Source organism: Podarcis vaucheri, assembly GCF_965113315.1.
Source record: "Podarcis vaucheri genome assembly, chromosome: 1".
Taxonomy (NCBI): domain Eukaryota; kingdom Metazoa; phylum Chordata; class Lepidosauria; order Squamata; family Lacertidae; genus Podarcis; species Podarcis vaucheri.
In genome coordinates this window covers 46,696,659-46,709,195 of record NC_138759.1, presented here as the reverse complement: position 1 = coordinate 46,709,195, position 12,537 = coordinate 46,696,659, and the positions used below count along the sequence as shown (strand labels likewise).

The 12,537-nt window shown below is 42.9% G+C and overlaps 1 protein-coding gene across 2 annotated transcripts; it reads right to left on the bottom strand.

Moving 5' to 3' along the window:
* Positions 1 to 1,912: 1,912 nt before the first annotated feature.
* On the bottom strand, positions 1,913 to 12,278 carry HAUS2 (HAUS augmin like complex subunit 2). Of its 2 annotated transcripts, none has more exons than XM_082241144.1 (6): positions 12,080 to 12,278; positions 9,863 to 9,955; positions 8,544 to 8,613; positions 6,450 to 6,582; positions 4,575 to 4,683; positions 1,913 to 2,597 (listed from the first exon to the last, which is right to left on the bottom strand). In XM_082241144.1, exons 1-6 carry the CDS (start codon positions 12,167 to 12,169, stop codon positions 2,445 to 2,447), a joined length of 648 nt encoding a protein of 215 aa, XP_082097270.1. In that variant the 5' UTR covers positions 12,170 to 12,278; the 3' UTR covers positions 1,913 to 2,444. The 2 variants fall into 2 exon arrangements, with proteins under 2 accessions (XP_082097270.1, XP_082097271.1); XM_082241145.1 differs by lacking the exon at positions 12,080 to 12,278 and adding an exon at positions 11,847 to 11,876.
* Positions 12,279 to 12,537: the final 259 nt, after the last annotated feature.

The following is a 12,537-nucleotide window of genomic DNA, read 5'->3' as shown; positions in this document are numbered from 1 at the left end:
CACTCTCTGCTTGCTGCTGTGACACACACCTTTGTTCACCATCCGAACACCCCATCTTGCAATTTGACCTTTATCTGTTGTGAGCCTCATCTAACACCCTTGATGGCATGCTTCCTGGATCCTTGGCTGCTTTGGGTCCACTCTATAGTGTATACATGAGTAGATCTATAGTGGCCTGCTAAAATGCAGATTCTCACATATATAAAACTTCCCTAGAAATATACCCAAACTAATACTGCACATAAGTAGAAGAGTCAGCTTATATAGTATTACAACAAAATAAATTTTGTATTGCTACAAAATTCTTGGTAGCCACCTTTACAAGGTTCAAGATGATTTATACTAACAAAACCATTCAAAATTAAATTATAAAACTCAAAGGGCAAACCAAAAATATAAAGTGCAGCTACCCACTAAGGAGAAACTGCACACCTCTAAGGGGAAATCATTCCAAAACCTTGGAGCAGCTGTTGAAGGAAAGGGCCCATTATGTTCCTGATAAGCTGTATATGGAGCAAGGTCTGACTCAATAACTAAAAGTGGCATAGTTAATGCTAGGGAGGTGGTTGCAGAAATATGGAGCCCAGTGTACGGAATGCTTTTAAGAGGGAAGCACTAGCTTTTTATCTAGTAAGTATACTGACAGCCAGTGCAGGGTGAATACAATCACACCTTCTATCTGCTAGGAAAGGCAGAGTGCATTCACACTGTACAGTTATCTTCATACTGCTAAAAATACTATTTATGCAGCACTTCTTCACTTTCAGAGAGCTTTAGTGTCTTTAAGGTATTTGCCTTCACAATACTTTGAGTATAGTATTGTTTCCATTTTGCAATATAGAGCTAATACTGATATCTAGAACCTTGTTCAAAACCACACTGTGAGCTGATACTTAAAAGTTAAAAATAAAGTGGGTGTGTGGTGGAAATCATGTAAACTTTCAGACTGTTACTGGTAACAAAAGGGAACCATTCACAATTATGCCCCCTAGTGACAAATGCATCAGCACACCAAGACCATTAGAGATGACCATTCAAATTTGAGCAGTTACTAGTTATCTGTTCAATGTTGTCATCACGTGTCAGGAGGCAACCACTGTTATCTTCCTTTTTCTCAGACAGCATGTGCTGATAAATTATGTCCTGTTGTTGCATCATTTAAACTTTGTGAATGTACTCTAATAGAAATATCTGCTTAAATTAGTATAGTTTAAGTTGTCTGTTAATATCAGTAAGGTTAACTGCTTTAGAGAATTAAGCAGAAATAAATTCAGGAACCGATATGAATGTCTTTGAAGCATATTAAACTAAAAACTGCAAGTCTCTACACACATCCCACTTAATTCAATAAAACACAACTTAGTTCAAAGGAAATGTTTATAGGACTGGCTAACTGCATGGGCAAATTTACACATTTACCTACATGCCACTTAGGAAGAAACAAATATAAGGATTATGAAGAGTTAGAATTGCCACCTTCAATGTATGAGAGTGAAAGAAAAACTACCCATCCATTTTTATTAAGAAAGCATGTTTAGGTTATAAACACACAAATGCCTGCTTGCCAGGTTGTATGCATATGGGCGTTTATTGTGGGATGTTCCCTGCTTGTAGTTTTTGTTTTAACATGTGAAAAGGAACACAGGTCCTGTCACTGGGAGAGAACAGTCTTGATATCCTCAGGATGCTGTTTACATAGCAGCACATCTATCTTGTGCTTTCTCTCAGCGGCTGGAACAGAGACCAGATGGAGATGAGAGACTGATGATGAGCCATAACAAGCTATAACGAATCAAGCATAGCTGATGGAGGATTATGAAACACAGGCATTCGCTAGCACAGTGACAGGCTCATTTGTATACAGTTGCTTATTCTGCCCCCCCCCTTTCAAATACAAACTAAGGAAAAAGTATTTATTCAGTTTGTTTATTACTAACGGAATACTGTTTCCCATACTCTTCCTCTGCATTATTTTCTAGTACAGTATTCAACAGTATGAAGAGCAAAGGTATCAAGTTACAGATTTTCATATATGCACATTAGGACAGGGTGGAATCCAAAGCTTTCCCACCCATACAAAAGAGTCTATAGTCTGGTATTTTGATTGAAGTTTTGTACCAAGATATAAGTGGTCTCACTTTTTAAAATAGATAATGTTTATATAAAACATTTTCTATAAAATATAAAACATATGTACATGAAGCTGGTCTTGTTAAGGCAACATAATAAAATTGCTTCTTTAAAATATTCCTCAGAACCTCAAGAGGGCCATTTAACATCCGTTGTCAGTTTCTAACATAGCACTATTTCTACGTACAAATATATATTTCAGACAGACACAAGTGACTTTAAATGTGATAGAAGACATGCATTTTATCTACACACCAAATTTCTAAGTAGCCCGAGAATTGGGAAGGAAAAGGCATGGCAGGGAGTGTGCACTATTACAGAGTTATACTTCTGAACCAGGAATCTGATTCAGCAGTCAGCTGTGAATTTTCAAAGATCTCCTTTACTTTCTCTCTCCACTCCAGTATTTGTTCTGCCAGTGCTTTTGTGTCTGTTACTAACAAGTCCATCTTTGTTAGTGCACTGTCCTGGAATAAAATAGGAAAACAAGTATTTTAGCATGCTATGCTAAAACTGCAACAACATAAGAACTCATCACAGGGACTGCTGCTCAGGGGAAGTGAAACTAGCATACCTGCCCTGGCATTTGTCAACGTACTCCAGGAAAGATTCCTTCATATAGCTTTAGGGGTAGCCATATTAGTCTGTTACAGCAGAAACCCAAGAATTGATGCGGGTGGTGCTGTGGGTTAAACCACAGAGCCTAGGACTTGCCGATCAGAAGGTCGGCGGTTTGAATCTGCACAACTGGGTGAGCTCCCGTTGCCCGGTCCCAGCTTCTGCCAACCTAGCAGTTCGAAAGCATGTCAAAGTGCAAGTAGATAAATAGGTACCGCTCCAGCAGGAAGGTAAACGGCGTTTCCGTGCGCTGCTCTGGTTTGCCAGAAGCAGCTTAGTCATGCTAGCCACATGACCTGGAAGCTGTACGCTGGCTCCCTCGGCCAAGAAAGCAAGATGAGCGCTGCAACCCCAAAGTCGGCCATGACTGGACCTAATAGTCAGGGGTCCCTTTACCTTTTAAAGACTAAGAAATTTATCCTGGCATAATCTTTTGTGGAGCAGAGTCCACTTTATCAGATACATTATGTAATCCTCACCTGGCAGATATGTAATGCACACATGGGTATTAAGAAATGCTAAGCTTGCTATTAAGTCAAGTTTAACATTTTGCTATTAACTTATAATTCCCTAGAGCCGGGTTATCTGAAAGAGCAACTCCCATATAGATCTGCTCGTTCACCAAGATCTTTGGAGGAGGCCCTAATGCCAGACTGCAGGGGCTCATCTTGTGCCCCTAGCCTTAGCAATGACCCTTCTTACTCTTGAGATATGGCAGGCACCTATTTAACAGCTTCTGCCAGCTTTTGAACACATAACTAGCTTTCCCTTGCTTCTGGTATCAGTTGAATGATACCTGACCGCTGTTAACAGTGATATGCTGGCTTTTTAAAATAGTTTTTATCGTATACTTAATTGTTTTGCATTTAACTGCTTTGTTGTTCATCACTTCGGTACTATTTTAATGAGGGGATGTTAAATAAAGGAAAAATGTAAAAGTTGGAATTAAATGGCAATGAAAAGCAAAATAAAGTACAGTCCAATGGAACCGTACAGTTCAACTGTACAGTATGCAGAATAACTAGAGTGACCCTTCACAACTGCAATAATTAGTGATAATACAATCATCTTAGCACTGATGGGAAATTAACACCTGTAGCAGGACAGAAAACCAGTCACTATTCAGACTCAAATAGATAGAATTGAACTTTCTGATCAATTGATTCAGCAATTGAAGCTCCTTTCTTCAAGGACAGAGATACAGATTCACAGTTTCTCTAATTGCAGGGGAAGCTTAGTGTGAAGTGAAGCAGAAGTTACAGTGCTTCACATACCTTATGTCAGGTACAGTGGTGCCTCGCAAGACGAAAAGAATCCGTTCCACGAGTCTCTTCGTCTTGTGGTTTTTTCGTCTTGCGAAGCAAGCCCATTAGCGGCTTAGTGGGCTTAGCAGATCAGCTGATAAGCGGTTTAGCGGCTTAGTGGATCAGCTGATAAGCGGCTTAGCGGATCAGCTGTTAAGTGGCTTAGCGGCTTAGGATCAGCTGATAAGCGGCTTAGCGGCTTGGGAAAAAGGAAAAAAAAAAGCAGGAACTCGCAAGACATTTTCGTCTTGCGAAGCAAGCCCATAGGAAATTCGTTTTGCGAAGCATCTCCAAAACGGAAAACCCTTTCCTTTCGTCTAGCGGGTTTTCCGTCTTGCGAGGCATTCGTCTTGCGGGGCACCACTGTACAGGCCTATTAGCCAGCATTCTGAGTGAGACAACCCAGGGAATCCATAGCCTGGTGAGATTCGAACCGGAGACTTCCAGCTAAGACTTCCAAGCTCTTAGCCACTACTTTACTATCAAAGGAAACTAGGAAAAGTTATATGACAGACCACTCACCATGTTTTTCATAACTAGAGGTATTTGAGGAATGCTCCTTACTGTGGTTAGATGGGTTTCTAGTTTTTCAATGAAAGCCACTGCCGACACCAACAATTCTACTACATGCCTGCATGAAAAAGAAAAAATTAACAGAAAATGATAATGTCAGAGCTGCTTCCAGATCCGAGCTCACAGAGGATCACGCTAGCCAGCATTCACTGTATAAAAGTCTTTATTGATTTACAGTTTCCATTTTCAAGCTGTAGCGCGCAACTCTACGTCTTATAAGCTAGACCGGCGAAGCTCCGTCTGAGTCTCCGCCTCCTGTACACCAACTTAATACCCTAGCCTTACTCCACCTTTTCCTCCTGACCGTTCTTCTCTGGGTCCCTCTGCCCCCCGTGGTCTCTTCCTTCCGGGACTCTTCTGACGCTGACCCCCCGGACCCTTCTGTCTCCTTGCGGCGGGCTTTAGGACCTGGCTCCCTTTCCGGGCTGCTTACTGTGCCACCTTCCCGTGCATTTGAACTTGGCGCGCCCGCCCAACCTCCCACTTTCCGTTTGACCGTTTCTTCTCTCTCCGATGGAGGTGTGGCCACTCCTGACTCATGTCCTCCCCCCTGCGGCGAGCCGCCTGATCCCGATGCCTGGCGCCCTTCTTCCCCACTGCGCTCTGTTGGGGATGTTGGCCCCGATTTCCAACTACTGCTCTCTGAACCCCCTTTTGTCCCTTCTTCCTGGGGTGTCCCCCTAAGCTCCCCCCTTGCTCTGGTCACTGGCGCTCCTTTCTGTGAATCTTCCGATTCACTGGAAAGACTCAGAGATCTCGGGTCGTCGTCATCGCTCATCTTTCCTTCGGACTCCTCCCCTTCACTCTCTGTTTCCTCCCTTGCCCTCGCCTCTGCTCCTGAACCCCTGACAGATAATATCTTTGTGAGGTGATATTTCACACTATGGAGGCTAAATATATGTATCACCTAGGAATATTTCAAGTTGTTAGCACTGTAAAAGAGTAAATATAATCTGGAGGATTTGAAGGGGAGGGGAGATTGCTCAATAATTCACATGTTACGATTGTTGTTATTTTTTATTTTATTTATTTATTGTTGTTGTTATTATGTTTTGGTTTCTAACAGGAAACCCGCCCCCCGAGAAGAGATAATAGGAAGAGAAATTTCATTTGACTCTATACTGATGGTGCTGGAAACAGATACAGACAAATGACACTGAACCAATATATTACTTAGTAATGGCAGCAAATGTTTGAACAGCCCAATATTGGGGAAAAGCAGCCACCTACTATCGCTGAGTGGTTGATCTTTATTGGTCCTTAATGAAATGCATTAAATGAACATGGATGAGAATTAAGAAGTGAAAATAGAACACAAAAGCTATTTAGAAAATTTATTTTAATGTTATAGCAGAAACAGTGCCTTAATATGAATTGGACTGAGCTGATAAATGATTTAGAATAATTTAGCTGTCAGACTAATGTAGATTTAGAAAACAGGCTGTGTATACCACAGGGTGATTTAAAATAGGAACTTATCAGGAAACAAAGGAAAAAGAAAAATGTAATGAATAAAGTAAGGATTGTGTGTCTTGTAAGAATGTTAGTGACTATGGTTAAAATAAAATGCATTTGTGATACACCGAATATATGCCTGAAGTGTACCTTTGATGAAAATTGAAATAAAGGATGTTATTTGGTAGCAGAAGTGAACTGATTGTGGCTGTTTAGAGTTCTGCAGTAACTTGTTTTTTAAAAAAAGTTTTAGCATCATCCTTTGCAGTTTTAACTGTAATTGGATTTTGTTCCCAATGTATTTTATTGATCTGGAAAAGAAATGAGGAATACCCAACATGTAAGTAAAATAACAAAGCAGTTTGTTACCTGTGGTACATAGCTTCAATAGGCAGACTTTCTTGACGCACTGGTTTCATTAGCCTCTGCCTAAGAATCCATTTCTCTTTCAGCACTGCTTCTAGGTGTTTGTTCATCGCTTGCAGAGCCTGGCATTTCTGAGCTACAGATTTGTTTTTTTTTTAAAAAAATGGAAAACTTTCAGATTTAAACATGAATTGAAGTGAGAGCAGGTTCTTTGTAAAACATAATTTTATGCTTTGAAACACAGGCTTCCAAAACACTGGTAGCATGCTGTGTGAATCTGTGATTGTCTAACAAAATTGTGTGGCCTTATAGAGCACCTGCAAGGTGAATCACATCAAGAGACCCCCATGGAAGCAAGCAGCAGCTGCTGAGAAATAAAGACCACAGGTTTCTAAGTATATCCTAGGGAATGCTGTGTACCCTTGATAACAGGACAAGTAACAGCAGACAAACTGGTGAAAAGGGTCATTTGTCCACCATTCTCAATCTTTCCCTCCAGTGCTAATATATGTGTACTCTACTTTCTATTAATGCAGGGCGATTATGTCCACTGTGTTCAATGGGGCCCGTCCCCATGTAAATATGTACAGGATTACAGCCTTAGTGTTTCAAACGTACACCTGTGAAGAACATCTTACATTTAATTTCTTTTCATTATTCTTGGTTCTGCTCATTTCAGTCAACAATGGTAGCCTTTGTGAGCCTTTTCCCAAGATCTTGGGACTTTCCGCCTTCACCCAATACATGTAGGATTGTCATAGTTATGGATGCAATGTTTAGTAGCTTGCATGGAATAAAGAGTTTTGGGGTTTTGGGGAATGGCGTCCATATATGGCAGGTATGGCAAACCTCCAGCTTGCAGGTCTAATTAGGCCCACCTCAGGTGTCAGTCTGGCCCATTAAATCTGTTTCCCTGAAACCATACCAACCTGCTTCATACCCAACCTCTGCCCTCCAGACGTTTTGAGACTACAACTCCCATAATCCCCGACCACTGGTCCTGCTAGCTAGGGATCATGGGAGTTGTAGGCCAAAAACATCTGGAGGGCTGAGGTTGAGGAAGCCTGCCCAACATCATATGTGACATTGGGTGAGGGACACACAGCTGTCCATGCACAATTGGGAACTCTAAAATGTGCTCCTCGTTGTGTATTGGCAAGGTAGCCTGATTCACACAAACAAGTTGGGATCAGCTGTGCTACAGAGCTCCCCATGGGGAACTCCGTAGCAGATGACCATGACAGAAAGCAGAGCTTGGAGTCAATCAGCACCAAACAGCTGACTGGCAGTAACTTCAACCTCTCTTGGATTTTCCTTTCTAGAGTGGTTTGAACCAATAACCTCTCAAAATGCTACACTGCCTGCACTCAAGGTGGAAGAACCTAGGATCCACCCCACTGGCCAGATCCAGTTCCCTACCCCCTGGTGTATGGATTTTCCTCATGCAACTTGCCTAACTACTCATCACTGAAGTGGTATCAGGATGGCGTGCCACCTGCTGCCAAGCCAAATTGCTTCCCAACCTAGGGATATGTTTTTGTCTTTCCTCATAGTGTATGGCTTGGATGGTTGGCTTAAGTTGCTCACAGTTGTCTTAAATGAAACACTCAGGATTCTGAATGAAATGCCCATTTCAGCATATGCGCAATGCATCTATGGAGTTGATGAATACAAACACTTCTAATTACTTGTTTCCTTTTTCAGGGATCATTCCTGTTCAAACTTTTTCGCTTTGGCTGCTAGATGCTTCGTCACCTGCTAAGTGTGTTAAGCATGCTACTTCCTCAACAGACTTCTTCTACTCTCCTGCTGCAGCCTCCCAGGCACCCAAAAATCTGTTTTGGAAGGTTGGTGGGCCAGATGTGGGGCGGCAGCAGGCTGCAAAGGGGAGGAGAGAAAGGTAGGTCCCATTGTGTCCACTGGCACAATGCTGGATCTTGTTCATAGATGGTAGCTTTGTGACTCAACCAATCTCTCTGACACCAGTATACTTACAGCAGGATGAAGATGTAAGGCTTTGTCTAAATAACTCTTAAGATTGATCTTCTAGGAGTGCTGTTTTGGGGATTAAACAATAGCATGAAACAAAATACTTACTTAGGTAGAATGGATGAGTAATGTCTGCTGTATCTTTTTCCATCTGCAGGATTTCAGCATCTAGCTTCATCTATACACATTAAAATAGTTACACTTATATCCATGCAGTATGTTTAATGTATTTATAGTTGCATTTATAACTGCTTTAAAACCCCCAACAACCCTGACCATTTTCAAGTATTTTTATCAAAGTAATTCTTCTATGCTTGCAGGAACCACAACATAATTTTATTTCTGATAAGATTTGTGGGAAGCTTATTTTTTAATGTTTTTAACTAAAATCTCATCATTTCTTTTTAAAAAATAGTTCAATTTATCATCCCTTAATTCTGGCTTTATTAAGACTTCCAGTCTCCTATGCAACTACAGAGTTTGGATGCTGGAAAACAGAATCTGTTCTAGGTGGAACTATTATAGGCTAAATTCCTACTTAATGCAATTTTCATGGCTATGTCACTAAATCACATCTCTATAGAAGAGGATTAGGGGTGATAATTTGACAAGCTTCTCAACCTCAGTTGAGGCACCAAAGAACAAAGAGGGAGAGGGAGTCCTGGCTAAAAAATATATATAGGATTGATTTCAAAATATATTGTTCACATGATAAGAAGAGCTTCTTACCGAGTGAAAAATATATTTTAGAAAACATTATCTTTTGAAACCAGGCAAAACAGATAAAGAAAGAAATGTGGAGTTATAGTAAGGGGATACCTGGTTTGGCAGTAGTACATACGATCATGAGCTAAAATGAATTAGTGGTGTAGTGGCCAAAGAAAAAGGGAGGGAGGACGCAAATGCAACTTTAAGATGCATTAATCAAACCACAGTTTCTAAGTTCCACTTTATCTTGTCCATCTGAAAAACTGTCCAGTTCTGGGCACCACACTTTAAGAATGATATATAGACAAATTGAAAGAGGTGAAGAGGAGGAAAATGAAGATGATTAAGGGTGAGGAGAGCAAATAGTTGTTCTCTCCTGCTCCAAAGGGCAGAACTAAGTTACAGTAGGGTTGGTTTCAGCTGAATATTAGGTGAAATCTCTTAAATGTAAGAACAGTTCAACAATAGGAAAATTACATAAGGAGGCAGTGGCCTCTCCTTCACTGGAGGTCTTCAAGCAGAGGCTGGACAGTCATCTGGTGGAGATACTGTAGCTCTGGATTTCATGCATTGGCCTAGATAGCCTGCAAAGCCCCTCCAACTCTATAGTCCTATAGTACTGTTTCACCACTATGAAATCATTTATTACAATTCAGAGGAAATTGTATGTATGGCCTATTCAGCAGAGGTCCTATTCTGATGCTCAAAGATTATTTTACCTCACTGATTTCAGCTTGGAGATCAGCAATTTGTTCTGCCTCTGAGAGGCGAACAAAGCAAGGAGCGGGTTTTCCACATCTATCCAGAGTTTCCTGAAACAGAAACATGAAAATTCTCAATAAACATAAGCAATTCAAGCTTCCTTGAAATTAGGGTTCCAGTCTTAAATACATTTAGGTTGCAATCCCAATGTCTTTGCCTGGAGAAATGAAGGACAAGCCAAGGTCGGCGGTTCGAATCCCCGCGGCGGGGTGCGCTCCCGTCTTTCGGTCCCAGCGCCTGCCAACCTAGCAGTTCAAAAGCACCCCCGGGTGCAAGTAGATAAATAGGGACCGCTTACCAGCGGGAAGGTAAACGGCGTTCCGTGTGCTGCACTGGCTCGCCAGATGCAGCTTGTCACGCTGGCCATGTGACCCGGAAGTGTTTGTGGATAGTGCTGGCTCCCGGCCTCTAGAGTGAGATGAGCGCACAACCCTAGAGTCTGTCAAGACTGGCCCGTACGGGCAGGGGTACCTTTACCTTTTTATTACCTCAGTAATGGACTGGATGAGAGCCAACAAACTGCACAAACAATCCAGATATGACTGAGGCACTGTTCAAGGGTGGTTTCCCAGACCAGATAGGTAGAAGGTTGCCTCATCTTGATTGGGGTTACACTTCCTCTGAAGGAGCAGGTACATAGTTTGGAGATACCTCTGAATCCATTGGTGTTGCTTGAGGGTCAGAGTGGCCTCAGTGGCGCAGAGTGCCTTCCATAAGCTCCAGCTGGTGGCTCAACTGCACCCCTAACTGGACAGGGATAGCCTAACTACTGTTGTCTATGCTCTGGTAATCTCTAGGTTAGATTACTGCAACGTGTTATATGGCTGCCTCTAAAGATGGTGCGGGAGGCAGTGGAGGACAGAAGTGCCTGGCGTGCTCTGGTCCATGGGGTCACGAAGAGTCGGACACGACTAAACAACAACAACAAAGATGGTGCAACTGATACAGAATTCAGCAGCCAGCTTGCTCACTGGGGCACGGCAGTTTAAGCATATTACATCCACCCTACTTCCAGATCCTAACACATCGGCAAGGCCTGCGTAAATGTTCCACTCTGCTGTTTTAGTGATGTTTTCAAGGTCATTTATGGGTTTAGCACAACACACACATGTGCAATTGCACCTCCATGAGACACATGTAAATCGGTTGTTGCCTGTATCTGCCCATTCCTCCAGTCAAGCCTTTTCCCTCCACTTTGGGGAAGGGCTGTGGCTCAGTAGCAGAGCATCTCTTTTGCACGTGAACACAGAAGATGGCATGTTCAATCCTCTCCAGACAGTGCTGGGAGGGAGCCCAGACTGAAACTATGGAGACGCACTGACAGTGCTGACAATATTGAGCTAGATGCATAAATGATTTGACTCAGTATAATGCATCTTTCTATGTTTCACTCTGTGTAAGTTACTTGTGTTCTGGAACAAAAGTCACTTCTATGGAATTAAAAACAAGGGTTACACATGCACAGACCCCCATCCCCCCCTACTGAACTTATGGGAATTCTCCATCCACAGTTATGCAGAGTGGAGTGGATCAGCCTTTTAGTATTTAAATAACCATGCAGAGTTTTCCTGAGGATGCAAAATATAAAGAAAGGAAAATAAGATATTTCGTTTCGATTTAGGAACAGAATCCAATCCAGGTGGTCCAGAGAGCTACAAGAGCTGAGAACTATAAAACTACAACTAGGATGGAAGTTAATATTTTTTACCATCATGAGCATGTTTCTTTCAAGAGTAAGCCCACCACCTAGATGTACTTTTAAGCAAAAGTAAACACACCACAAGCACACCAGCACTGTTGCAGCTGGACTAAAGGAACAAGGACAAAAAGTTAACTTTCCAAAAGGTGTCAGGTAGCAAGGCTACAAAAAGGGCCTCCCTTGACTTCTTGGATTAATGCTGCCAGCCAGAACAGAACATACTGGGCGGCCTATGAACATACCGATATTATCAGCATCTTTTAAAAGCAGCAGGCAGCTTCAAATACGCCTTTCCCATCCCATTGCAATCGAATCTAATAAACTGAGCAGCAGCACTTTCCCAAAGTTTGGGCAGAAACGAACACACTGCAGATAATGGTTTTGCATAACGCGTCTTTACACATTTCAGATGATGGTTTTGCGTTACGTGTATTTATACAACGTGGGGAGGGAGAAAAAGCGCGGCCCGCCTCACCTGGGACACCACCCCCGCGGACAGGCAGCCAGCCAGCAGCAGCCCAGCCGCCGACGGCTGCACAGGAGCCCACGGATTCGAAGAAGCCATGGCGAGGCGAGCATCCGCCGCCGCGCGGAAACTCCCTCGCGCGCCTCGCCTTCGAATGCGAAGCGCCTTCTCGCGCTTCCTTTCAAACTCGCGCCGCCATCTCGAGTGCGGGCAAGCGGCTCACCGGCACATTAGACGAGGGGTTGCTTATATATATATATTTGTGGCAGGGAATGAGGGGACTCCCGATACAGGAGGCGCAACCCCGACGCAGCCCTCCCTGGCGCCTACTTATAGCGGTACCGGGCTGCGGCGAGACCAGATACCCTGTGGAGCCCAACGGCACCCAGGCGTCGTGGCCCTTCCCGCCATGTTGATTGTTGGCGGAAGTGAACCCGGCCGTGTGGGTAATGTCCACCCCCGGAGAA

Coding starts and splice junctions, on each gene's coding strand:
- HAUS2 (XM_082241144.1), bottom strand. CDS start 12,169: ATGGCTTCTTCGAATCCGTGGGCTCCTGTGCAGCCGTCGGCGGCTGGG. Junction 4,684..6,449: donor ATTGAAGCTATGTACCACAG/GTAACAAACTGC, acceptor TTTTTCATGCAG/GCATGTAGTAGAATTGTTGG. Junction 2,598..4,574: donor CTCTAGTTATGAAAAACATG/GTGAGTGGTCTG, acceptor ATTTTATTCCAG/GACAGTGCACTAACAAAGAT.